Source organism: Zosterops lateralis (assembly GCF_965231275.1).
Source record: "Zosterops lateralis genome assembly, chromosome: 17".
Lineage (NCBI taxonomy): Eukaryota > Metazoa > Chordata > Aves > Passeriformes > Zosteropidae > Zosterops > Zosterops lateralis.
Window position 1 is genome coordinate 7,593,093 of NC_139777.1, and position 26,143 is coordinate 7,619,235.

Below are 26,143 nucleotides of genomic sequence, written 5' to 3' on the forward strand. Positions count from 1 at the left end.
TGAGTTAGACAGGAAAAAACACCAGCTGTCATCTCCTGTATTTTATCTGTATCTGTGCTACTAAAAATGTTTATATTTATTTCTGCTTCCTCTAAATACATTAACCTTTCTTCTTTGTTTAAAGCTGCTCAGTTTGGAAGAAAAGTGGCTGTTTTGGATTATGTTGACCCTTCCCCGCAAGGTAAGGAAGAGAAATACCAGAGTAATAACTGGAAATACAATATAGTTCAGTTGCTCAGGTGAGCAGGTTGCTCCAGAGAGTAGTGTCCAAAGCCACACTGTCTGCTTTGCTTGGAGTAAAAGTCCTTAAGCTCAGCTTGTGCCATGGCTCATTCTCTCCAAGATGAGAGTGCTGTGCCTGCTCCCCTGCACATTAAGCTTGTTAACAGTGCTTGATGCTACCATTTATAGCCGACTTTGGACTTTAACAAGTGAGAATATTCCCTCTGTCGAAATGTTATTTACGATTTCTAAAAATCACAAATTGTGTCATGTTGAGGCTCCTCATGTACAGTGCATAAAACGAGATCTGTGAATGTTTAGTTACTGAATCGTCTGAGCTCTGAGAAAAATCTTGAGATGCTTTGAATTTGAGAAGAAAAATATACAGAGATGGTTCTTATCAAACAAATGAGCACAAAGAAAATTAGAAACTGATTTGTAGGAGACAGTAAACTGTGTTTTTACAAAACTTCTTACATCTCATGTACCCAACTGCATCGTTACACTAATCTGATGCATATACTTATTTTTTTTCTTTCTTTCTTTTTTCCCAAGGAACGATGTGGGGACTTGGTGGAACTTGTGTGAATGTTGGCTGTATTCCTAAAAAGCTTATGCATCAAGCAGCCCTTTTAGGGAGTGCCCTTAAAGATGTCCAGCACTATGGCTGGAATATATCCCAACCTGTTCATCATACCTGGTAAAGACTGTTGCCCATCTCCACTCCTATGTGCTGCAAATGTATAGAAATAACCTTTTGCAAGTTGATGTTTATTATGAGACATTTAGAGAAGTGAATTTTGCATGTGAAATTTTAGCCTGGTACTTGTTTAAAAAACACAACTAGTTACTAGTTTCTCAGGGCAGAAATTATGTTGATTTGGACTTGATAATTTTCTTTTACAACAAAAAAAAACTGTGGTTCATTCATCATTTCCAGCAACTTCTTTGTGTTGCATAACCTGAATTTGTAATGATGACTTCATGTTCAGTTTCTTGGTTTTTTATGACAGGTCTGTGATGGCACAAGGTGTTCAGAATTATGTGAAATCCTTGAACTGGGGACACAGAGTGCAGCTACAAGAAAAGTAAATAATACTTTGAAGTTCATCTTTCTTCCCACAGCCACAGGGGTTCTCTTGCCCTTGTAGAATTGCAGAATTGCCTTTGAAGTTTCTATCTAGAGCTAGTGTTTTGGGTCTCTAAGTCCTTTCTTCTGGGGTCTGTAAGTGCCCTTGTCAATGTAAGTGGTCTCTTCCTCTCCCATTTTCCTTTTTGGTGAAACAGTGGTTGACACTGACCATACACAAAAGCTTTTTAGCAGTGTAGTGGTGCTCTCTTTAGTCTGGAGAGGTTTTGCATTAATATAAAGCAGTCAAGATTCCTCAAGAAACTTTTGATCTCATCCCCCAAAATTTCTATGCCATACAAACCCACAGCTAACACTATGCTAGAGCAGCAGATTTTATTTTTTGCTTTCAGTGCAGAAATGGTTCCAAGTTTTTCAGCATGCAGTTCCTTTTATAGAGAAATTGTATTAATAGAAAATTTAACAGATTCTAGTCTTGTTACTCCTGCTGAGTCACTTGGTTTGTTCTCAAATGAGCATGGCATCAGAAATACTATAGATAGTACTAGTAATGCTATGGCTAACTGAAAATATCTTTTTTGAAGAGGTCAATAACCTGATCTCAAAGTCTGTTGCGAGGTTAGTTACTTTTCTGTATAGAGGAGTTAAGTGTGACACAGGAATTAAGTGACAAATTATGATAGAACTGCAAACAGTCCTATGAAATGAGATTCCTTCCTTTTACTGTTCTGTGTCTGTTTGGTACCCTTTTTAGCAATTAAATACAGAAAAAATAGCTGACTGTATTTCATACCTACTCTTGTTAAGTGTGCATTGCTGATATTGTTTTCTTCTAAACAGGAAGGTGAAATACTTCAACATAAAAGGAAGATTTTCTGATCCCCACACAGTCCGTGGTTTAACAAAAGCAGGTAAAGAGGTGAGCTCCTGTGCTGATTTCTGCAGTGTTGTTCACTTTGAACATTTCAGGTCATTTGGGAGCTAGATTGTCCTTTTGCAAATTGCTTGAGGTATTCAGTATTGTTTTGGTGAGTGAGATTAGCATTTTCCACTTAGAGAAGTTGTTTGTGAACTTGACTGGTACCTGCTGAGTCCCTGGCCTGGCCTGGCCTGGCCTGGCCTGGCCTGTTGGATGCTATTGCTTTTTTCTGCAGGTGGGAACGCTGAGGCAAAAGATTTTTGTTTGATATGGTCAGTCATGCCGATGCTTACAGAAATATAAGTTCTGAGAATTAGGTTACTCTGAGCTGTTTCCCTCCTTCAGGTGTTTTGTAGGGGTGATTAACTCAGTAATACCAAATTGTGTGTGGGAGGCAATTAGTGTGAATGCACAGCTGGGTCACATAACAGAATGGTGGCCATTGCTGCCTGTTTAACAAGGCCTGAACCTGCCTTTTTAACACCTGTTTAATGTTACTGATTAATATCAGCTTGAATATCAGGCCTTTGGGGGTAGGTGTCTAGGATTTTCTAGAAACATTCATCTTTTGAGGTAGCTTAACTCCAGGCCTGAGAAAGAATTTGCTGCTGTGTGTTTTATCCTGACAAGAAATTTATTTTAAAATGTCATTTGTGCATAACTGTTGCTTCCAAGTAGTCATCAGAATCTTGCTCAGTGTAAGGTGTAAGAACAATTGCACAGTTAACATTAAAACAAAACCTAGTTGAGAATGGGTAGGAGAAATTCTGCACATATTAGTTTATCTCTATCCTTTTTTTAATGCATTGCTGATTATTATGTCACATAAATAGCAGATGGTAGCACCAGGTTTCCCACTGATCACTCATTTGTATGTAGATGAAATACAAAGACGAATAAAAGGATGGCAAATGCTTTGTTTTGATTTTTGATTTTTTGTTTTTGTTTGTAGACTGTTGTTACAGCAGATAATATTGTCATTGCTACTGGAGGAAGACCAAAATACCCTGTGGATGTAAGTTATCCTTCCATTTGACAACTCCAGTGCTTTGATGGTTGAGATGCAGAACACAGTGAAGTAGGATAATGAATGTAAAAATAAAGCAACATATGAGAGATTTTTGTACTTGTTTCACACAAAAAAATTGTCTTTATATGCAGGATGGCTTTTTAGAAAAACAATTCCATAGACAACAATTTGCTCTGATTCAGTATGTTGGTGTTGCTTAGAGCTGTAGGATAATTCAGGTTGGAAGTCAGCAGCCCCAGATGTATTCCCCTTAGTCTGTTCTTTAGCCAACACAGCCCAAATTGCTATTAGCTTTTATTGCTGACAGGATTTGTATTGTAGATTCACCTGTGTGATCATAGGTTGCAGGTGCACTGGAGTATGGAATCACAAGTGATGATCTGTTCTGGTTAAAGGAATCCCCTGGAAAAACGTAAGTTACCTCCCCATGGCTGTAATAGATGCTGACATTCCTACCTTTGCTATATGGCAAGGCGAAAAAAGTTCAAAATTGCCCTTTGTACACCAATTTTTCTTCTGTTTTCCTTCTGAAAATGTGCTTTGCGATTCATCAATATCATACTACCAAACTTCATTAGTAACTGATAGATTTCCTCCCTCCTGCTCTTATGAAATTCCCTTCTAAAATCAAATGAAATACTCCTTTCCACGGTGCTGGGTTGTGCTGTAGCGATTACACCCCAAGTCACAAGAGGGCAGCACGAACTCGCCCGGGGACTGCTCAGTCCCCGTTCCTCAGTCAGGAGAGAAACTCCACTATAATTTTGCGTTCTCCTAAGTTGTGGCAGTTCTGATAACACAAGAAAATATAATGAGGCATTTGGTTTATTTTTGCTTTGGAAGCTATTGTTTAACTGAAATATTAAAACACTAGTTTTAATGGAAATACTAAAATGCTATAGTTGTTTTTTACAGCACATAGCACAGTGAGATTATAAGTCAACATTGCACTACAGAGCAATTTCCTGATGAAGATAATTGTGATAGGAAATGCAGATTTGCTAGCCTGAAAGTCAGATAATGCTATCTTTTTGTATCCTCTATTGAGCAATTCTAGAAAAAGAAAAAGTCTTCAAACTATAATACTGGTGTTTTTGCAAAGAAACATAGTTGCCATTCATGGCAGTGACTTTCTGCTAGAAAAAATGCACTGTGTTTAGTTAAACTTCAAATAGATAAATGAGGCTTCTTGGTACAATTTTAGAAAGAAAGTAAATTTGCTGTTGTTTGTAGTGTATCAGTTACCTCTTGAAATTTGAAAGCATGATTTATACAAGGAAATTGTTTTTAAGAAAAGCCACACCCCCCAAAAAAACCCCACAAAACCCAAACCAAAAAATAAGATTTATCCTTGTGAGATGTTTCTGTGAAAATGTGGCTCTTGTCCAGTTGCTGCTAATGCAAGTTGTAACAGTGTAATGTGGGAGTCTAGTGTTTATATGGTGCATTCCTGAGATTTAGTCAAAATAAGCCTGCAGGGGCTACAGTAGCATTTCTGTGCTTTATCAGGCTGTGTCTTAGCAAATGAAGGAGGGAGTTGTTAAAGGTTTGTTTGTGTCGGATTTGTTTCTGTTATAAATATTCCCAAGGTTCAGTTTAACACCTTTTGTTTTTAGTCTGAGCTGTGTTGTAGTTATTCTTTCTTTTCTCCCTCTCCAAGTGTACATAGCTCAGCTACAAATTACATGCCTGGAGGTTACAGAACTGTCAGTCCTGCAGTTATTCATATTTTTTTTTAAAAAAGGTAAACCATTAACCAACTTAAAAGTCCCTTAGATATACAAACATGAGGAAGAAACTCACTACTGAGGTGAAGGGTTTTGGCAGAGTGAATTAGAAAAGATGCCTTGAAATGTGTTGAGAATGAGTGAGAGACTGAGCAGGTGTGAATGAGATTAGGTTCTGCTTTCCAAACTTTTCTTTTAGACACTGACAATGCCCAGGAAGCCCCTGTTTTGTACAAGAAAGTGTGAATAATGTGGGGGTGATGCTGTGAATAAGTGCCAGCTGACATTTATTTTTCATCTAATGAAAAAGAAGAGCAAACATATGCCCAAATTACAGAAATTCTCATTCTTTTCCCTGTGAATCTCCAGTAGATACTTCTTTAGGGGCAGTATGAGGCTTTCTGCAGCACTTCCCGGGAGTTGCACGTTAATGAGGGAATGATCATCCATTTACAGATGAATCAGGTGGCCTAATGCTGGAAAAAATATTTCCCGTTATGTTAAAATTGTTTGTCAAACATAGACCCCAGACTAGCAGATTTTAATTGCTTTGCTCAACCTATTCTCTGTACACCTTCAGAAGTTGTATGTTTTTATTGTAGGATAGAGAGATGTTATCTGGAGCCTTTTGTGAGAAAACATGTGTTGTACTGACTGCGCAGTCCCTGGGGCTTATGGAGCTGCAGCCTCCATGTCTGCACTCCTCAGAAGTTTGAAAGCATTGCTCTTAAAGTGGGAGGTGCTGCAGATTGGTTTAGGGTATAAGGCATAGGCCACAAGCCCATTCAAAAACCTAACAAAATACTTTGTTGTCAGTGGAAATACTGTGTGGGATGCACCTCCAAACTGTGAGATTTTAACAAGTCTGTATAAGACATAAGCAGCACAGGAGTGCAAGTGCAGCCTGTCCAGCAGCTGAGTATTAATGGCTGCCTGGCTGGAGCTGCTTTTACCTGCAGAACAGGGACTGAGCATTCTGCCTTTTGTACTCAGCAAGTGTGGGGAACTGAGAATGTGGTCAGGAGAGAGAGGAACTGCTGCAGTGTAGGGGGCAACTGGGGACAGAGATGGAAACTGCTGTGCTGGAGAGCTGATACACCTCATAAACTGCGAGTGTTGATAGACAATTTCAATGATATTCTTAATTGAAAGGGTGTGAAATATTGGGAGAGACAGGAGCTGGAGTTTTATTTAAGAACTAAAGTGGATATATTTGGTAAATATATCCAGTCTAAGTAAATCTATTAAACCCATTTTCTATAATAGCCTACACAAATGTTTGAAGACAGGAAGGGCAAATATTTGGCATTTGGAGAAACACAACAGTTAAAAAGTAGATTATAAATCAAAATGAAATTTAGCAATGAATAAAATCTTGCATTGGGAGCTGTAATCTACTTGATAGGAAGACATAATCTAATTGATAGGCCAGCCCCATGTGCTGAAAGATGAGTTGTCAGGGAAGAAGATTGGCCTGGCTGGATACAGACTTTTGGCTGGAACTCAGGGGAAAAATGAGTGTTTATCCCCTGGAAGAAGAGGGAGGACTACAAGGATACCATGAGGTTGTGCAAGGAGAAAATTAGAAGGGCCAAAGCCCAATTAGAACTTAATCTGGCTACTGCTGTAAAAAGCAATAAAAATGTTTCTATAAATACAGTAGGAACAAAAGGAGGGCTCAAGAGAATCCTCATCCTTCATTGGCTGTGGTGAGGGGAGAAGCACAGTAATAAGGATAAGGAAAAGGCTGAGTTACTTAATGCCTTCTTTGCTTCAGTCCTTAATAGTAAGAACAGTTGTTCTGTGGGTACCCAACCCCTGAGCTGAAAGATGAGGACAGGGAAGAGATTGAAGCCCCCATAAATCATGAGGACTTGGTTAGAAACCTGTAACAGCACTTGGACATGCACAAGTCCAAGGGGCTGGATGGGATCCACCCAGGGTGCTGAGGGAGCTGATGGAAGAGCTGCTGAGCCACCCTCCATCATTTACCAGCAGTCCTGGTTAACTGGGGGGTCCCAGCTGACTGGAAATTGGCAAATGTGATTCCCACATCAGAAATTTTTTTCTGGTTGTGCAAAAATATACACAAGCTCAATCCACTGCTGTCTTCTTTTCTTTTTTTTCTGTAACAGGTTGGTTGTTGGAGCCAGCTGTATCCTTTGAAAAGCCTGTGATGATTTATGATTATGAGTAGCATAGCTGTCTTTCCTAAGAAAGTTCAGTTTTCAGAATTCCTTTGCTCCTGTCATATAGTTGCGTTGGTAAGAGAATAGTAATAGTTTTCTATGCAGTAATATCATGGAAATAAAGATCAGTTGAGGATAAATTCTCAAGATCTTAAATCCAGTATCAACTATGTTAACTATAAGACTTCCAAGTTTTCTTCTATGTACAAAAGCAAGCTAAAGATGTCTGTGTGAGGAGAACTTGGTATCTCCAAGTAAAAAGCCCACTTGTGCGGTACTTAGATACTGTTTTTATTGAAATTGTTGTTTACATTTGCTTAACTGGTGTGTCACCAGATGTTTCCCTTGAGTGTGCTGGTTTTCTAACAGGCATTGGATTGGACACTACAGTCATGATGAGAAGTGTCCCACTTCGTGGATTTGATCAGGCAAGTACAGAATATCTTACATCTCCTTATCAAGCAAATAAATTAAAAAATAGATCAGATTATTTTTATATCCTAAAGAAATAGTATTGTTTGCATCTCCAAACATCTCCTAGTAGGTGCACAGTTTTTGAGGTGAGGGTATTGTTGTTTAAGTGGCAGTGACAAAGACCACTTGTGGTAGTGACACTAGTGACAGTTCCTGGTTGTATGTCACCCTCTCCCACTTTAAGGAGTGGCTTCCTTAGAACTAGCAGCTTGTATGCCTTGAAACTGGTGCCATGAGTTTGCAAAATATTTCAAAAGAATAATTCTTGGGATTTACACTCCTCATTGAAGAAATTGACACCTGTGACAGCAAGACGCCTGAGCCAGCAGGGAATAATAGTGTGTGGCACTTGGTCAAACACTTACAGTAGGGCTTGCTGTGAGAACTTGATCCTCTGTAGGCAGCAAGAGCACAATGGCCATACCAAAGTTAATAAAGTATTAATGGAGATAAAATAATTATGTTCAGTCTGCAGCCACGTTGAGTCTGATGCAAACTGATTAGTGAGCTCTCATGTTTCTGAAGAGACATAACCCTGCTGTTGCCTTCATATTAGTTAATATCAACTTTGAAAATAAAGTTTTGTAAGCTGAGAGAGCTTGTGTGGAGTTGTTCTATGTGAGTGGTTTTGTAATAATATCCTTTAAGTAATAAACTTACTCTGGCAAAGTGAAATGTGAGTTCCTGCAGTCAGGAACACTGATGTCTTTGGATAGACCCGTTGATGCCACATTTTACTACTACAGTGTGGTGGGGCATTATTTCAAACAGGCTGTTAGGACAAAAGTGTTATTCTTTTTTTTTTTTTTTTTTTTTAGAACCTTCCATGAAACCTTAGTGATTCATAATCATTGCAGAGAAATGTCATTGCAGGTGTTATGGCAAAAAGAAATATCTTTCTCCCATTGTTTTATGAAAGGATTTAATTTTCTCAAACTACTAGAAAATTGTAATTGGTGATGAAATGGTGATGGTGAATTGAATACGCTCTAGATTGTGTGAACAACAAATGCTTTAAAAGCAACCATTTTATTAATATACTGTTTTGTTTGTTTTGTTTTTTTTTTTAAAAGAATTTGAGTATTCAGGTATAGGTGCTTCTTGGAATGGAGTTGCAGGTCACAGTGGCTCCCTAAATAATCATGTGTTAGCAGTGCATAGTAACTAAATGTTAAAGAATGTTTGAAATGCACAAGCTGTTTATTGGGGTTTCCTGAACCCAGCTGAAGGAGGGGTTTACATTAAAAGGGTCATCTATCTAAGAAAAAACAAATTTGTTTTGCTACTCAACAGCAAATGGCTTCTTTGGTAACTGAGCACATGGAATCTTATGGCACAAAATTTTTAAAGAGATGTTTCCCAACTAAAGTTGAAAAATTGAAGAGCAACAGATTGCAAGTCACTTGGAAAAATGCTGACCTGGACAAAGAAGAAACTGATTCTTTTGACACCGTTATGTGGGCAGTAGGTAAATATGATTATCTTAACATTTCTTTGCAATGTTTTCTATTTGAAAGTGAAGTCATTTCATTATGGGGTCAAACAGCACCCCCTGGCCCCAATCAAATGTTTAGTGTCTTAAACATTGATACTTGTTCAATTCTTTTCTTGCATGCCTGACTTGTTCATTTACAGTCTAAAAAAAATCATTAAAGTTACAGTGAATGGAAGAAGTCTGTGGTAACTATTTTTGCATGAGCTGCAATAAATGGGAGACCATCTAGTCTTCCTCACTTTTCCTAGAGTAAGAACATGAATTCCAGCAAGCTCTGGTTTGCAGGTAGTGTTATCTAAGTCCATACTCTAGATTGATTCATGAAGCTATTCACTGTAAGTGCATATTTATCCTGTTTAAGAGGTTACCATTTCTTCCAGGATTTTTTCTAAACTGTGCTGCTTAAGTTTCTTACTGCAACCATCATCCAGTTCAGAGAGAGAGAAGTAACTGTCTCTAAAAACCCAAGCTCCTTGCAGGAACCTTGAAACTGTATAGCTTTTTGAAATCTGGTTTGAGACTTTGACATATCTCAGACCCCTTGGAACTGACGTACAACAACTAAGAGTAAATGGGTTTAAGAAGGCTGTGACAAATGTCTGTGAGCATAATCACCAGAAATGGGAATCAAATTTGGGGTTTGCCTCCTTTGAGACAAATGCTACTTCCTGCAAGGACTAGCACACTAAATGATATATGGTACAAGGCTCCAGCCCACAGGAATGAAAATACTCCTTCAATGTTGCCTCCCTAAGCTGTTCATTTGTTGCTGTTACAATTCTGTCCTCAGTTCCTGTATTGGTTCTGATGGGCTGTAAGCCCACCAGAGTAGGAGACCTCTTGTCTTTTGTGCTTATAAAGCTTTGTGATTGTCTGGAATTCTGGGTCAATAATGGATGCCTAAAGGTCGTAGTGGTAGGCAGATGATATCTGGCAAACAAAGTAAATAGGCTTAAATGGGCTGCCCAGGAAATCTGTTTTGATGCAGACAAATAGTCGGTTTTACTAGCAGCTTTAGCAATCCCCTTGACTGCTTTATATTCTTTTTATCTGGCACTACTGTTTTAGAGTAGTGGGGAGGCTTTACTCTTTCATTTGTTTATAACATAAATTTAAATTTTTGTGGTTGTAGCATAGATCCATTACAGGATCAGAAACAGATCATTTACAGCATTTTGTATTTTGCCCAGACTTAATCTACTGTCCAGTTTTTCCTTTGCCCTGGTTAAGTCAGTTTTATATCTTCCTAATACCCCAAAGAGAGAGCAGGTTGTGCGTTGTGACAAATGTTTTCTTTTCCTTACTGTAACTGCTACTCTCTTAGAAGTGCCTTGGGCTCTACAAATTGTGGAAACAGCCTGTAATAATGGATTATTCTCATCAGAACCAATCAAACAGACTAGTGCTTGCCAAGAGCAAAAAAAGCTCATGCTGTCTGGACACATAACAATCCTGAAAACTGTAGAATAATATTCATGAGGTGAGATGAAAATGTTTCCAAAAAGTGGGTTTCTAAGTGCTGTATTTGATTTTTCTTAAGCTTTCTGGTAAAAAACCCAACCCATTCTGTGGTTCTATAAAAAGTACACTGAGTTGGAGACACACATGTCAAATGTCAAGTCAATTTGTTTACTTTTGTCTAAGATGGAAAAAAGAGCTTTTAGGTTGGAATAATAAAAAAATCTTGGTTTACTGTTAATTATAATGGAATAAGGTTGCATGATAAACTGTTGCAATTCAGTTGTAACATGAGTCTGCTCACTACTTCAATACAGAGGAACTGCATGTATTAGAATTTTTGTCATAGATTTGAGTTACAATCCATATTTAGAAACAGCAAAATGAATAGTTTGAGGATTTTGTGTTGACTTTTTTTAGTGTTCAAATTGGCACTCCACCCTTAAGGATTAAACACATTAACAGTTAAAGCTGTTTAATTGGTGTGCAGTCCATATGATTCATTGTTTTGCTCTGTATCAACACACCCACACCAGGTGTCTCAGATAATAGGCTGGGAAACTTGGTGGTATTGAGGATTTCCTGTCTGCAGATGTGCCAGTTACAATACTGAATGAAGCAAGTCAGCTTGTAGAGTTGGTTAAAAAGCAGCTGCTGTTGTTAACTAATTGTAGCCTAAATTATAGTACAGATTTCCATCATTTTTTGCCAGTGCATCATAGAATTTTAGTAGGATTTTATGAATAATGTTAAAAATTATTACTGATAGGGGGACATAGTTTAATAAGCTACAGTACTATCTCTTAATATCAGTCCTTTAAAAAGAAAATTAGATTGTGTTTCTATGATGAGTTTTGTTTTGCTTTTGGAATGTGTGATTTTCTGCCTGTATGGATAAGCCAATAAAAGGAGGCACAATGCTCTCTTTGTTTTTCTAACAGCTTTTTTGAACTAGTGAAAATACTTGTGGGGGAAAAAAAAAAAAAAGGAAATCTCATTTTGATACATTTTAATGTAATTTAAAAGCTTCAATCCAAAGTTTTGTAGGTAACTGTCACGGACCTGTGATATCTTGCTGAGGGACTACATACTGTTATATTCCAGCTTAGTGCCAGAGATTTGAGTTACAATCCGTATTTAGAAACGGCAAAATGAATACTTTGTTCTTGACCTTTATTTGACTTTTCAAGTTCATCTCTGTATGTCCTTCTGTCTTCCTACTACTGTCTTTGGCTTCTAGAGAATTCTCCTGAAATTATAAGATTTTGAGGTTTTGTTTAATCTAGAACCAACAAACTTTTACTACTGTATAGTATTCTCTCTGCCCTTAAGGATACACAAAAAATGTTTGATGCCTAATTTACCTGAATTCCAAAGCAATGGTAAATGTGTGCATGTTCAGAGTAAATATGGGGTCCTCATCCAAAGGGAAGAGTAGAGATTGACACCTTTGTAAGCAGATGCAACTGCTGAGCTGCAGGGTAAAGTTACAGGAGATCAGGCTTTATAGGCAGGGTTCATTTCAGCTGTTGAAGGGCTGAAACCTGTGGCTGGAGTGCAGCAGTTGCAAAGAGCTAATATACAAAAGGAATTGATAAATAGTACTTCCTTGTGAGTTTGCAATAGATGGCAAAATATCCCTGCTGTAACTGAAATTTGATTATTCACAAAATCCTTAGAAAAGATAACCACGTCACTCCATCTCCAGTGGGGTCCTACTGTGCAGAGGAGAAACACTGAATGGATGATTAAAATAAGCAGGTATTTGCAAAATAGCCTGGAATTAGTTTGTCAGAATGTGAGGTAGTGTGATTCAGAACAAAGAGAGTATTGAGACTGGGAACACAGGCAAGATTTTCATTAAGGTGATACTGAAGTCAGATTGGATAAAGTTATAAGGTGATGTGCCCGTGTATAGGGAAGAATTGCAGAAGACTATTGGGCTTGAGCTTTATTCCAGAAAAGCTCTCCTGTCACCCAGCAGTATCCTCACAGTGGCCATGGACAATAAAATGCGTGGTTGGGTCCAGTTTGGATTTTTCAAATGCTGGGAGGCAAACAAGCATTCCAACTTCTGTGATTAAGAAAGTCTGGAAGACCCATTATAAAATTCTGCTGTCAGCTGCACCTTTATCACCTGGGGAAATCTTACTGGATGTAAGAATAGTCTATCACTCCCTTACCACTGCTACTTACCTGATGACGCCTATTCCTCTGGCTTCTTCAGAGTTTAGCTGTTTCAGTCTCCACTGCTGAAGGTCTTGCACCTGAAGGTCACAGTCTGATACTTGTTCCCCTTGTTCTGTGTTCAGGTGTGATTACAGAGCCTCTGGCAGGTGATGGGACACAAGTGCCACAGCACAACACAGCCAGCCTGGCCAGTGTCTGTGATGTGAGCTTCAGCCACTCCCCTGTCACTCCCTGCAGTGGAGCCCCCTGGCTGGCAGGGGCAAGCCATGTTGTTAGATTTTACCAAAACAGATCAAAAAGCTGTTTTTTTCTTTTAAAGTTAAAAGCAAATGGGGGCCGGCACTGAAAGCAGGGCTCTGTGTGGTTTTCACAGCTGTGTGGTAAGTGTATGGGTCTATGAAAGATGAGATTATGGTGTGCTGTTAGAAGTGCAGGAGGCAGGTAACCTTTTTAAGGGTCAGATTTGAGTTGCACCTTTATTCTAGATGTCTGGCATAATGTGTTGCTGTTTTGAATGAAAGCTAAATTTGATCTTGTGTCCTATACAATTACACACTCCTGTTCTTTGGCAGTTTCAGGACATCTTCAAACTAAAAGCACATGTGCTGTTTTTAGGCAAAAGATGGGTTTGAGTGCCTGGTTTGGGATCTTAGAAATAAGCTGTGAAGTCATGCTTTCTTGAAGTTGAAAATGTGAAAAAATCAGTAGTTATGGGTATAAAATAAAACTCCTACTGAGAAATGGTGAGGACTGATTTTATAATAGTAAGTGAATGTTGGGAAACATCAGAATTCCCTGAATTTGGCGCTACAACCTACCAAGACACATTATATAATCATGAGCCTAAGCTACTGAATTTGAGATGAAACAAGATCAGTAAGTATAATTCTCGTTTATGGAGGTGAACCTGCATGGGGCTAAAGGCCAATACAGTTTCAGTTCAGTGTTAAAATTTTTGATTTTGCCTTCAAAAATAATAGGCAGTAAAATTGAGAGAGAAAGTCCACTATGAGAAGCAGCACATTTTTTTGTAACTCTTAGCTATTAATACCAAGCTGTACATATGTTAAAATAGACTGCAGTGGAAAGGTTAAGTGTTATCCTGCAGCTTTGATAAACTCAACTGTTGTTGTCACAGGTCTTTAAATGACTCTATTGACGGTTTTTCTTTTTTTTCCCCTCTTTCAGTGCCTGCCTTTGCGTGCTAAGTTTTCTCTTGGCTCTGCCTGGCAGGAAAAAGAGGAAACTAGAAAACCCCATTAGTTGTCCATTTGCAGAATACCCAGGCTTTACTCTCAATACACAAAGAAATACAACGGTAGGAAGTTGTTTCACATCCGAGCCAAGATAAGGTCCTGGAGGTTTATTATTTTTGTTGCCTGATAGCATCAGGACTGGGGAGCAGGGGGCAGAGAAGGAACAGCAGATCAACATCCCATGAGGACAACAGAAGGGAAGACAGACAGATAGCCAAGTGCCGACAGCTTCAGTCAGTGCTCCCAGAGGAAGTGTTGGTTTCACCAGATGAAATTAATACACAGAAGTCTTTACAGAGGCATTCAGATGTGACATTGTTTGAGGGGCCTGGCTATATGGCAGATGTATAAAGCACTGAATCATATGTTTACATATAATTAGGTCTGTATTGACAAGCCAGGTTTTACTTTTGTTTAATAATTTCCTACATTAACATCAAAGAGCTTGTTTTTATAATGAAAACACGTTTCCCTTTTTGTCTTGCTTTGCTATAGCTCTGTATTAACATCAAATGCAAATCATGACTCACGCAAATGAGACCTGCACGTGTAGATATAACCATATTCATCTAAAGCTTCTAAAATGGACACATTGTTTAAAAAATTCCTTAATTTGGGTATATTTGGGTAATTATTTTTCTATGTGATCCTGTGTAGCCTTAAAATTTTTGTGACTACCACATAATTTCACTGTGCTTATTAACTTTCAAACAAGTTGGATAGGTTTTAAGATTCCAATTTCTGGGTCAGGAATTGCTTCCTTAGATACTCTATAGAAAGCTCAGTGTAATGCTGTTAAGACTTTGGTGATTTACATGGTAACAATGAAGAAAATGCTACAAAGATATATTTTTAAAATATGAGATAATTTGATATGATTGGAATAGAAAACTAATAAAATCTGGGCTTGGTTGGATTTGCCTCACTGGTTTTTAAATACATTTAAAATGTTTCTAAACTCTACAGAAACAGCTCAAATACAGTTTAAGATAACTAAATCAGCATTTAGGACTTGAGAGCAAAGTTTATAAAAATTTTTGTCTAAGCTGAGGGAGCTAAAATGTTTTAAGATAAGTGTATTCAGATGACAAGAAACAAGGACTTCAGGAATGTTTAACATTGAGCAGCATTATTAATAATTTTTTTTCAGAAAATACACAACACACTGTTGGCATTGAGCATCATTCAGTTTATGTTTATTGGAAATTGTCAGTGTAGAACTTGCTTAGTTTTTCTATGTATATTTGTGCTTCATTAGGAAACTGAATTTAGAATGTTCAATAAATATGAAATCATGTGGTTTTTGCACTTTTTCCAGTGGGTGTTGTCCTCCATATTTAAAAGGGATAACCCTCTGATGTCTGAGCAAAGGCAATGGTGATTGAGCTCCTTTCCCACAGAATGTCATATCCACAACTTCCACCCCTGCAGCTTTCTCAGTATAAGTTTTCTCATATTTCTGCTTGGATTATCAAATAGAAGAAAGTTCTTGGAGACCCAAGTGGAGAATGCCAGCTTTTTAGATTAACTCTGCTGAAGTTTTCCAATAGCTTTTACTTTAATTTCTTTTTTTTTTTTTCTTTAAGGCCGAGCCCCTGACACCAAAACTCTCAATTTGGAGACAGTTGGAGTGAAAACTAATTCTGAAACTGGAAAGATTATTGTTGATGCCAGTGAAGCTACTTCTGTTCCTCACATTTATGCAGTTGGAGACATAACAGAGGTACTGAGTCTACATAAACTATTTTACAATAACAGGAAGCCAACTTTGTTCCTGACTAATAACTAGTCCCCAGATGTAGTCATGCTCTAGTGTATATCTTGGTGTTTTGCACTTTTTCGCTTGGCAGGGCTGGAGTGTTTATGCCAGCCACCTGGGTCAGTAATTTCCTTCACAGGGATCTGGTGAAGTATCTCAGCATGAGAGATTATTGCTGATGTTTATCAAGGAATGCATCACTGGTCAGAGGCTAATAATGATGTCTTTGTCACTCCTATTATCTTTCTAATAATGTTTTTATCACTTTTGACATATGACTTTATACTGCCTGTGAATGCTGAGTGAAAGCAATTCTTACCTTCTGTAGCTGAGTATATTTACTGGGAATGACCATGACAAGTTCTGAGACTTCATTTTGGGTATTTTAAGTGTTAATTGAGACTAATCACAAAACAGCTTTTCAGGTCCCTGATGAAAAATGCTTCTGACAAAAGTAATTTATTTTAGAATAAGAAAAAGTAATGGCGTAAAATACTAAATGCATTTGACTTTTGTTCATGATTTGTGAATAATTATGCTAAATAAACATGAGGGGTGTGGAGGGGTGTGGCTGGCTTGTTTAGTGTTTTGTTTGTTTTAAGAAGGTGACACCATAACTTAGGCAAAATAATTTACTTGTTAGGTAAAACCAGATTCTGTGGTCTTATTCTAGTGCTGTTGGTAATCTACAGTCATATATGACAAGAATTCTTGTCATGGTAAATGTGCACTTAAATGCTTTCAATCAGCCAATTTTCATTTTACATAAGAGCTCGGATTATCTGCTGTAAATTTGGCATCCTCAAATATGTTGATTCCATAAAAAATGGATTCTGAACTGTAGAGTTACAGGAGGATGTTGTCATCATGTGCCTGGTGTGCCTGGAAAATTTGGGCAATATGTAGAATACAGAGCAATGCTGGGCATTGCAAGATACAGAGTTCTCTCACCTGTTACTGAACTTTGTTCAATTGAGGCCTTTCCATCAAGATTGCTTTTCATATAGTGCAGGCATCTGCCTTACCAGTCTGGTAAAGATAAATACTGGAGCAATATTCAAACAGTATATATATAGCATAATTTTAGAGAAGTTTAAAATATTTCTCATTCTGCTATGTTTAAAGTATTTTAAAGATCTCTCAAATATATAAACCTTACAGGTGCTTTTAGTTGCTGAAGAGATGTAATGGCTTAAATGATGTCTTGGGAATTTGTCTTTGCCCTGCAAATTTCTAACTGGACTCTGGAGCTGCCAGAGACACTTAAATCTCATAAATCTGCTGAGCACTCCTGACCTCTTCCCTCTGTGTAGACATGTGTTTCTTCCTGTCTGTCTCCATCTTCATATGGACTTGCCATTTCCTTTTAAATTGTGTTAAAACTTTTCTTCTCAAATATTTCTCCTTTATTTTTTTTCCCCTCACTCTACACAACTTCTCTGTCCTGTTGTCCTGTCCAGTCACTCAGAGCTTTGGGATTTTGTAGAGTTCCTCTCCTTTCTTCTTATTTCAGATTCCCTCTGTACTTGACACTTCTTGCTCTTGGATACTTCCTAAAGTCCACTTTCTGTTCACAACCGCCTTCTACACCTGCTTATCCCTGATAAAAATGCCTTGGCTGGCCTCCTGCTTTCCAAAATTTTTCTTTTAATTTCGGCCAAGAAGCAGTTGTTAGAAGCAATGCTGGCAGGGCTTAGATTCTGTTGCTTATTTTGCTGCCAATCTTTAGTGTTATTTTGAGTATTTCCTTTTGGATCCTTTTTGTCTTCTGCCCTTTGAGGATTTAGTTAAATAAGAAATAAAAAGTTGGAGGCAGGATGCTCTCCTCTTTCTTATTCTGGATCTAAAAAGTCATGTCTTCATTTATTGTCATTTTCATTTTGTTGTTAAAACTTTTATTTCCTTTTCCTGCTTTTGTCCTTATTGGTGCAGATTTTTGAACCTGAGTGGTTCAATAGACATTTCTAAATATAAGTGTTAAAAACAGCAGCACAGTTCTGTGCTGTGCCCCATGTACAACTTGGGGAAAATATGAAAAAGTTATGTCAGTGCTCTGTAGAATATTCCCTTAAGCTTTTATCTACATATTAGCTGAATGCAGGGAATTAAAGAGATCATCATATAGTACTCATACATTTCAAGTGTTTAGAGAGAAAAAGAAATACTGCCACTATCTTATCTGACTCCAACACAATGTAATCTGTGTAATTCCACTTGCTAAGCAATGAAGTTTAATTTATTTGAATACTTAAATTAGTTTAGTATTTATTTTTTTTTAAGCGGAATTAATTTTCATTGGTATAGGAACCAGCACTGAAAGAAATTTCTGTTGGTACATTCTCAAAGTTATACATGAGAATCAAGGGCATCCTGCTAAGAACCACAAAGCTGCAGAGCTTGGTTGTGGAACACTCTGGGTGTGACCAACCAAAAAAACACAGGAAGGGGGATCTTGTTTCCTGTGAGTGAGCATCAATGATCCCTAAGAATCATTGTAAAAATTATTTTTTCCTCCAGTGTTCCTGCTCAGGGTTTCTCTTTGCTCTGCTCCATCCCTGTTAGAGTTTCTTTGCTACCATAAAGTGCTTTTACTCAAATTTTGCGAGTAGTTCCCAAGCCCTCCTCCCTCCTTTACTACTCGTCACTGAATAAACACTGAATTGCTACCAAAAAGCAACTGGTCTTTTTTGTTTGAATTCAGTGCCCTGGCTGGAAGGGGAATGAGAGAGGGGGCAGATGAGTTTCCTAAATGCTCACAATGACTGCTTTCATTTGAGAGTCCTACCCAGCTGGTAAAAATGGGAATCTGTGTGTGCATGGGTGTCTTGTTGTATGACAAATGGGATCCTAATGTTACCCAAGATTTCATTTGGAAAAAAAGGGGAAAAAAAATCTTTCAGATGTCAGTCAGTTTGTGTACCCTCCAAAAATATTATTCAAGTTTTGGCAAAATATTATTTTCAACTGGCAGGTGAAATTGCATTTCAGCATTTTCACCTTCTGTAATCAAGATCAGGATGATCATGCTGTAATTTTAGTTTTAATTCTTTTTTTCGGTGCTGATATAAACTCTGTGTTAAAATCCTTCCTCCAGTAGTGTTCTTGTTGAAAAGCATGGCACACACTATAAAGACATTTTCTCAGAAGGAGGTTTATCACATGGTCAGGCCTCTCTGCATCTGTCATATTTCAAAGGGTGTTACAACAAAGATGTGTAGAGAAAGTGGAATGTACAGTATGTTGCTTTGAATAGAAATGAGACCAGAAAGAGTTGTGTTAGAACAAATACACATTACTTCAAAGCTTTTTAAACTCTCTTAGGACCATCTTGGTTAAATGTATAATCCATTGGAGGATTCTCATGAACAATTCGTATCCATAATTATCAGCAGAGTAGTTCTACACATGACTGCAAAGTGAATGTTCATTTCAAATATTTACCAAGGAAGGTCTTTAAGTCATTGTTTATGAGGAATTGGGCTTTATCTGCATGGATGTTTTAGTAATTAGTTGGGTTTTATGGAATGCATGGCAGCGCTTTCACAATTTTATCTCTCGTTCCAATCTTCTATTCATTTCTGGAATGCCAAAACAACATATATTTCCTGCTAAAGAAATGATTGGCAGGCATGTTTCAGGCAAATGTGTGTAAGAAAAAACAAATTTCATCTGGTAAATTACATTTAGAGACTTGAAAATCAAAATGCTGGATTTGAGAAATTGTGAGTTGATGAATGTTAGAAGGAAAAAGGGATAGACTTGTGGCTTTGTGATTTGTCATGAACTGTGGAGGAAAAATAGATTAGCCTTCATTAACAATTACAGTTGTGATTTCTGTTACCAAGTTAGATAAAACGTTTCAGATTGGTTTTTGCAATTGAACTTTTAAGTGGTTACTAGTACAGATAAAATGTTAATGCCTAGATGCCTGTTAATACATAGATAATTAATATGGTCTGTGTACTGAAGAAAATGGGGGCTAATACCATGTACAGAGTCTGTCTACCAACATACAAAAAAAGATTAGCTGGTAAAGAAGAATGGATTCCAGTAAATACTAAAAAACTTCAGGATCATGAAAAAAAAGTGAAAAACTTTGAATGTGTGTGATGGGGAATCCTTATTTTATTTTCCTCTGAGAACTGGTTTTGAGAGCTTATTGAATGACTCCAAGTAGGGCTTTGCAGGAGTGTGACAAATGTTGTATCTGAATGGGACGTGTATGAATCAAAACTTCACACATTTTATAAAGTATTCCATGTCGTGCCACAAAAGTGTTTCTCAGTTACGGCTTTCTTTTGTTTCCACATCATTCCTTCAGAATTTGTGATCCCTTTTCTCATGTCAGACAAGCATTTTGATGACATGTCTTGGATGAACTCTTAACAAATGGGGTTTTTTTAATTTGATTTATGATTTTTTTTAAAGTCTTATTAACTTAGATGGACTGTTCTTCTTGGGGCTTGAAAATATTCTCTTGCAAATACCTTACTTCAATTTTCAGAAACTTTCAAGTTCTTTAAAACCAGCTCTGTAGTTCTGATGCTCCAGTGGTGCTGTGCCAGCACTCAGATTATTAGGGTTCTGGCACATATACAGCCCTGTTTGGATATAAAATGTAGCAAGAACTCATGGCTTGAGCTGGAGCACATCCTGGTCATATCCTGCTGTCGTTCCATTTCTCACTTGCAGGAAGTTTGCATTTACCAATAGCAATCTCTTTCAAGCCCCTCTGAAGTAGCAGAGCCTGAGACCAGGACCAGCTCACCCTTTAGGTCACAGTGCTAGCAAAAGAGTGTTCCACTTTTCCAGAATAGGACCAACAGAGGAAGTCAGTAATAGTGTCTACAAATAACTAGGTTTTGTGCCTGTATTTTGTAAAAATGTGTCAGATTAACTTTTTTAAATGTCTGATATAATAAAAACACTGTTGCTTTAAACTAGACTCTTCTTGCTTTAAAAAGACACTTTGAAAAATTTCCTCAGGGCTTACTTTGGAGAGAAGGAGTGAAGTGAACAGTCAGCATGTGAATATGTGCTGCTTTTCAAGAGGTGACATGATAAGATATAAAGATTTGACATATTTGTGACATTTTCCCCCCATTAAGACAGATAGTAAACTCAGACTTTAAAGCATGCTTGGTTAGAAATTACTGCTTTTTTCTATTTGGAGCGCTGGCTACCAAGCTGGAATTCCAATGATTTGGCTTTCCTCTCACCATTGTCCCAGGAGAAATCTTTGGATGCTACTTCTCCTTAAGTTCAAACAAAGCTTTGTGCTCTCTTCTCAGGGCCGTCCTGAATTAACACCCACAGCAATAGCTGCAGGAAAACTGCTGGCTCAGCGTCTTTTTGGCCAGTCTTCAGAGCTGATGGACTATGACAATGTAAGTCGTTACATCTTTCTTCACTAAGAACAATCTTTGGCTTTTTCCTTTTAAATGATTTTTAGGGAATTGCTATTTGTCACCTGGAGTCCAGCTTTGACAGCAGCCAAAGCAGAGGTGTGTGCCCGAGCTGCACCTCTCAGTTGTGCACAAGTGTCTGCCAGGCAACTGCTGCATGTGGTTCAGCAGTAACACCTTCTGCTTCCTCCTGAGCAGGTGCCCACCACAGTCTTCACTCCCTTGGAGTATGGTTGTGTTGGCCTGTCAGAAGAAGCAGCTGTGCAACGTCACGGAGCAGATAATATTGAGGTATGAAAAAGGTTTTTAGTTTTCTAGCTGGTGTCAGAGTTGCCCTGTGGAAAGGCAGAATTTTCACTGCTGTATCAGGTCAAAACTTTTGGTCCCCAAAGTATTGTGTTTACAGGGAGTTGGTGTCTCCAGAAGTGCTCAGAACTTCAGTAGTATTGCAGCAGGTCACAATAGGAACTGTTACTTATTGGGCTTAAAACCACTGATAGGGTGTGACTGCTTTAAAGTAGCTGCCATTTTAGCAAGTTACATTGTGCAGCATCGTTGAATATTGGTATTGTTACTTTCTATCTTTCTTGAAAAGATATGTTTTGTTACTCTTACTCATTTGCCCCAGGGAAAATTATTAATGAGAAAAGAAGAATTTACTATTCAGAATGCAAAAATTGCAGTTTGGATTATGTCGTGGGATGCATTATTATAGATATGAAAAGATTCTTGGATTTCATTATTTTCGGTAAACAAGGCATTGGACCTTTGGGAGAAGCTTAAAAATGCTAGTCTTTTTCCTTTTATTTGGTGCATTAGTCTGAGTAGCATTATTATTGAAATTTTTTTCAGTTTTGTTGTTAATCTAATGATTCTCTGAAAAAGGTTTGTGTTGAGGTCTGACTGTGCTTTCCATATTTTTCTTTAAAATAACTAACAGGTTATAAACAAATCAATTTTTGTACAAAGATATAAATTTGTAGTAATAGTAGTTATTATAGTAATAAATACCAGGTTTTGACATAATAGTACTCTCTAACATAAAATGTTATTGTGTTTCCTGCCAGGTGTACCATGCATATTACAAACCTTTAGAGTTTACAGTGGCTGAAAGAGATGCAGCTCAATGCTATATAAAAGTGAGTTTTGTGGGCTTTTAACTTGCTTTTTAACTTAGAACAGGATATGGGATAGCTAACTTTAAAGAGCACTGGTTGGCAAAAAAAAAACAATCTCAAGATGGGTATTTTCTTGGTGACAGACATCTTGAAATCACTTTACAGATACTAGCATTTTTCAGAACTGACATTCTGCTGATAAATACCATCTTTGAACTGATTTTAAGGTCCTAAGAAATATTTCAGATTCTACAGAGATCAATATCTGCTTCTCCCAGCTAAGTTCTTAATTGGTTACATGTAATATTTATATTGACACGTCTTGCCAAAAGTATGATACCTTCAAAAATAAGGCTTACAAAACTACAGTAATGGTTCAGTCTCTGCTTATGAAAACACAAAAGCTCCTGGTTTAGACCAAAGTACCAGACCTGAAAAGGGCCTTCTGCAGCAATCCAGTTGCTTCAGTGTTGGAAAGATTTTTGATGCTCTTGCCTACAGCAGAGAATCTTAGATAAGATGAAGTGTAGTGTTGGTAGAATATATCATCGTTTTCTTTTTCTTCCTTTTCTCCTCATCATCTGGGAACAGTCTTTTGGTGCATAAATGTGTCCATCAGTTATATTATACAATATTATATTGTTATTGTTTTGTAAGGAATGTCCATTGTCAATAATTGCAATCAGTTTTTCTGACTGTATTTTGTCACCTCTGAATTATGTAAATGCTTGCCTTAAGTGTCCCAGGTACCAGTGTAACAAAGGTGATGATATTAAATTTAATATATTCCCTTTGAATTATGTCAATTAGAGTAAATATTAAGGGCGAAGTAGTAACAGCGTAATAGTTGTTCTGATACTTAGTCCTTACTAAACCCTCAAAACATATTAAAAATATTTAACTTGAGTCTTCCAAACTCTACTGCAAGAATTTCTCCTTTAAAACGCCCTAATATTTAAAGTCCCACATCAGGATTTCTGCTGTTCCTGGCATTCCCGATGAAAGAATTTAAGCTTTTACTGAATAGCAGAACTTAGTAGATTAGTGATAATTTAATGCTTGATGGGAGGATGCAGGGAGAGACTGAGTTTCTTTTCATAATTATAAAGATGGTGTCCTTACAGGAACTAAAACATTTTCATTAAGTTCTCTAATAAAAATTAAGTGTGCAATGACTCAGGCTCTCCTAGATACTTATTAACCTTCATCTTTGGCTGCTTCTGAGGCTCAACTCCTTTTTAGGTTATGTGCCCCATGTGGTAAATGTATCTCACCAAACATGCTGCTCTAAGTGTTTACTGACTGAGTCACAAAGGCACAAAATATCCTGGAACTGGCAGTGGTCATCTGTGAAAATACAGCTGATGAAAACAACTGGACAGGCTTGGAAAAGTGCTGAGGTGGCCACTCAGTGGAAAAGAGCGCTGGTCTGGTCACCAGACTACAGAAAGTACTTTGAGGATTTCATACAAATGGAAAACAACAAAATATTCCACACCAGAAATTATTGTTGTCAGTGGCTCCCTCAAGTCTGAAAGATACACTAATAAAGCTTCAATTCAGGAAAGTTCTTAGGGACACTAAGAGTAAGACCTATTGAAGTCAGTAAGACTTAAACAAGTGCGTAAGTTTTTGGCACACTGGAAATAAACAGCTGAACTAGGATCTTGGGGCACTCCAGTTTCATTTAATTCATCTTCATGCCTTATCTTTAAGTGTTCTAAGGAAAGATCTTTGTGTGATGTATTGTTTTCAGATGGTGTGCTTACGAGAGAGGGAGCAACGAATACTTGGCCTTCATTTCATTGGACCAAATGCAGGCGAAGTTATTCAAGGATTTGCTCTTGGAATCAAGTAAGTACAAAAGAATGTCTCTAGCTTCTAAAGCCTGCTTCTTAAGTTATTGTAAGATTATAAAAGATAGCTGCCTAGTTTTGGCAACACTATAAAGAATGCATGCTTTTTGTTACTTTTATGGAGTATTGCACGTATTTTCACTAAAAATGCTGCAGTTCTTCATTAAGATGTACTGGATTTAGTTACTGTAATACTGGATATAGTTAGGGAACAACTGAGGAAAATATATTGTTGATTTGATATAGTTAGAGCAAAAAACAGAATTAAGCAGTAACTTAACTAATGTTAGTTCTTTTCAGTGTTGCTTCTTTTGCATTCTGTGCACAGGATAGGAAATCACTCTGCAGTTTTGCAAGTTACTTCTTTAAAAATATATTTGTGCTTTTCAAGAAAACCTTTCTTTACACCTGCCAAGCATTTTTTTTTTCATAATGTCATCTTTAAATTTGCACAGCCATGGCTTCTTAAAAGTTCAGCAAAGTTTGCATGAATTCTTATATTGCTGGGGTATAAGCTAAATATAGTATAGTAAAAAAGAAACTTGTATAGGATGATGGGAGAGGGAAGATACTTTTGTTTGAAGTGATCTGATAATTGCAATAAAAAACTTATCTTTTGTGATCTGATCTTGTTTAAGACTTTGCTCAAATACTAATATAGAAGTCCTCCATTTGAAGGAGTAAGGGGTGATTCTCAGTCCTCTCTGGTTAAATGAAAAAATCTTCCTATGCTTTTTGTGTGCTACAATTCTTTCTTATTTGTTTTTTCCTTTCCCCTTCTTATTGCTGATTCACATCTTCAGAAATGTTGATTCCTGTATTTTCATTACAAAAATAAATGTTTAACTCCCTCTTCAAAGAAAGTAGTCTGGGACATCATAGATTATCGCCAGTTCATTTTCCTAAATTTGATCACCATTTTAGTGCAGTTTTAGTCCTGCAGTTGTGAGTGACTATTATAAATGAAAAGCAGAAAAGATTAAGAAGGCAGGACCGCAAGTATCATGTGAGGAATATCTTGGAAATCACTGATTGCAGTGTACCCTCAGTACACATTTTCAACATGTGTTTGTAGTCCATTAATTGCCAAGTGGTATAGATTCTAGAACTACATTTTTTAGGATGTCATTGTTTTGAAGTTTTATCCAAAATAACCATTGAAAAGGAAGCACATGAAACTGGAGTGTTTTTCTGCCTTGCTTGAGGGAAATGAAAACTTTAGCCACAGTAAGAGGTTTTCAGCAGGTCAGATTCCTGTATTGGTTTCTATTGCATTTCACAAATCCAGAGCTTTCAATGTGGAGCCCCCACTTTAAAAGCTGTTCTTATCCTTTGTCAAATATTAGGTCTTGCTTCAGCCTCTTTGAAGGATGAGTTTTCATCTTCCCTCCCCACCCAGCACTCCAGTAACATCTGTGGTCAGCAAAGATCTTCTGCTTGTCAGTGCTTTTTGGATGTAAGTGGAGACACCAGAAGGCATCTATGGCTTCCTTCCCTGTATTTTCTAGAGGGAGATAACATTATTCCATAGGGAGCTTGATACAGTCCTTAAATTCAGGGCCATTCCAGCTATTCTTACAGCATGGCCTTCCAGGAATAGCAGATCAAAAGAAAGTCATCAAGTCTTAAGAATGTTACTGGACAAATAAAGGAATTAAGCCAGTGGGATTGTAGCACAAGGGGGTTTTGTTTGCTTGTTTTTGTTTTTTCAAGTAAGAAACCATTTTCCCCTCACTTATAACATTGATATATTCAGTGTAAGCACCAGAGACTTTAAGTTCATGGAAGAATATTCTGGTATTATTTCCTTCAGCAGATTCTTTCCAACAGTTCTAATCAAGATTTTCTTCCTCTGTGTGTATGTGTGCATTTTTTTCCATCTGGAGTTAGTGAAACACACATGTATGTACAAGAAAAGCTGAAGGTTGCAGTTTTGTCATATGTTTTTGCCATAG

The 26,143-nt window shown here is 37.5% G+C and overlaps 1 protein-coding gene across 1 annotated transcript in view; it reads left to right on the plus strand.

The window, feature by feature from the left end:
* The window catches only part of TXNRD2 (thioredoxin reductase 2), a 31,323-nt gene that overhangs the window by 1,899 nt on the left and 3,281 nt on the right, over positions 1-26,143 (plus strand). Inside the window, exons 3-16 of the mRNA XM_083873711.1 lie at positions 125-181; positions 778-922; positions 1,236-1,310; positions 2,153-2,231; positions 3,184-3,246; positions 3,603-3,673; positions 7,124-7,143; positions 7,514-7,605; positions 8,945-9,119; positions 15,637-15,773; positions 21,101-21,196; positions 21,413-21,505; positions 22,282-22,353; positions 24,089-24,186. Coding sequence (XP_083729837.1) covers positions 125-181; positions 778-922; positions 1,236-1,310; positions 2,153-2,231; positions 3,184-3,246; positions 3,603-3,673; positions 7,124-7,143; positions 7,514-7,605; positions 8,945-9,119; positions 15,637-15,773; positions 21,101-21,196; positions 21,413-21,505; positions 22,282-22,353; positions 24,089-24,186 — 1,273 coding nt within the window. The remainder of the gene's footprint in view (positions 1-124; positions 182-777; positions 923-1,235; positions 1,311-2,152; positions 2,232-3,183; positions 3,247-3,602; positions 3,674-7,123; positions 7,144-7,513; positions 7,606-8,944; positions 9,120-15,636; positions 15,774-21,100; positions 21,197-21,412; positions 21,506-22,281; positions 22,354-24,088; positions 24,187-26,143) is intronic.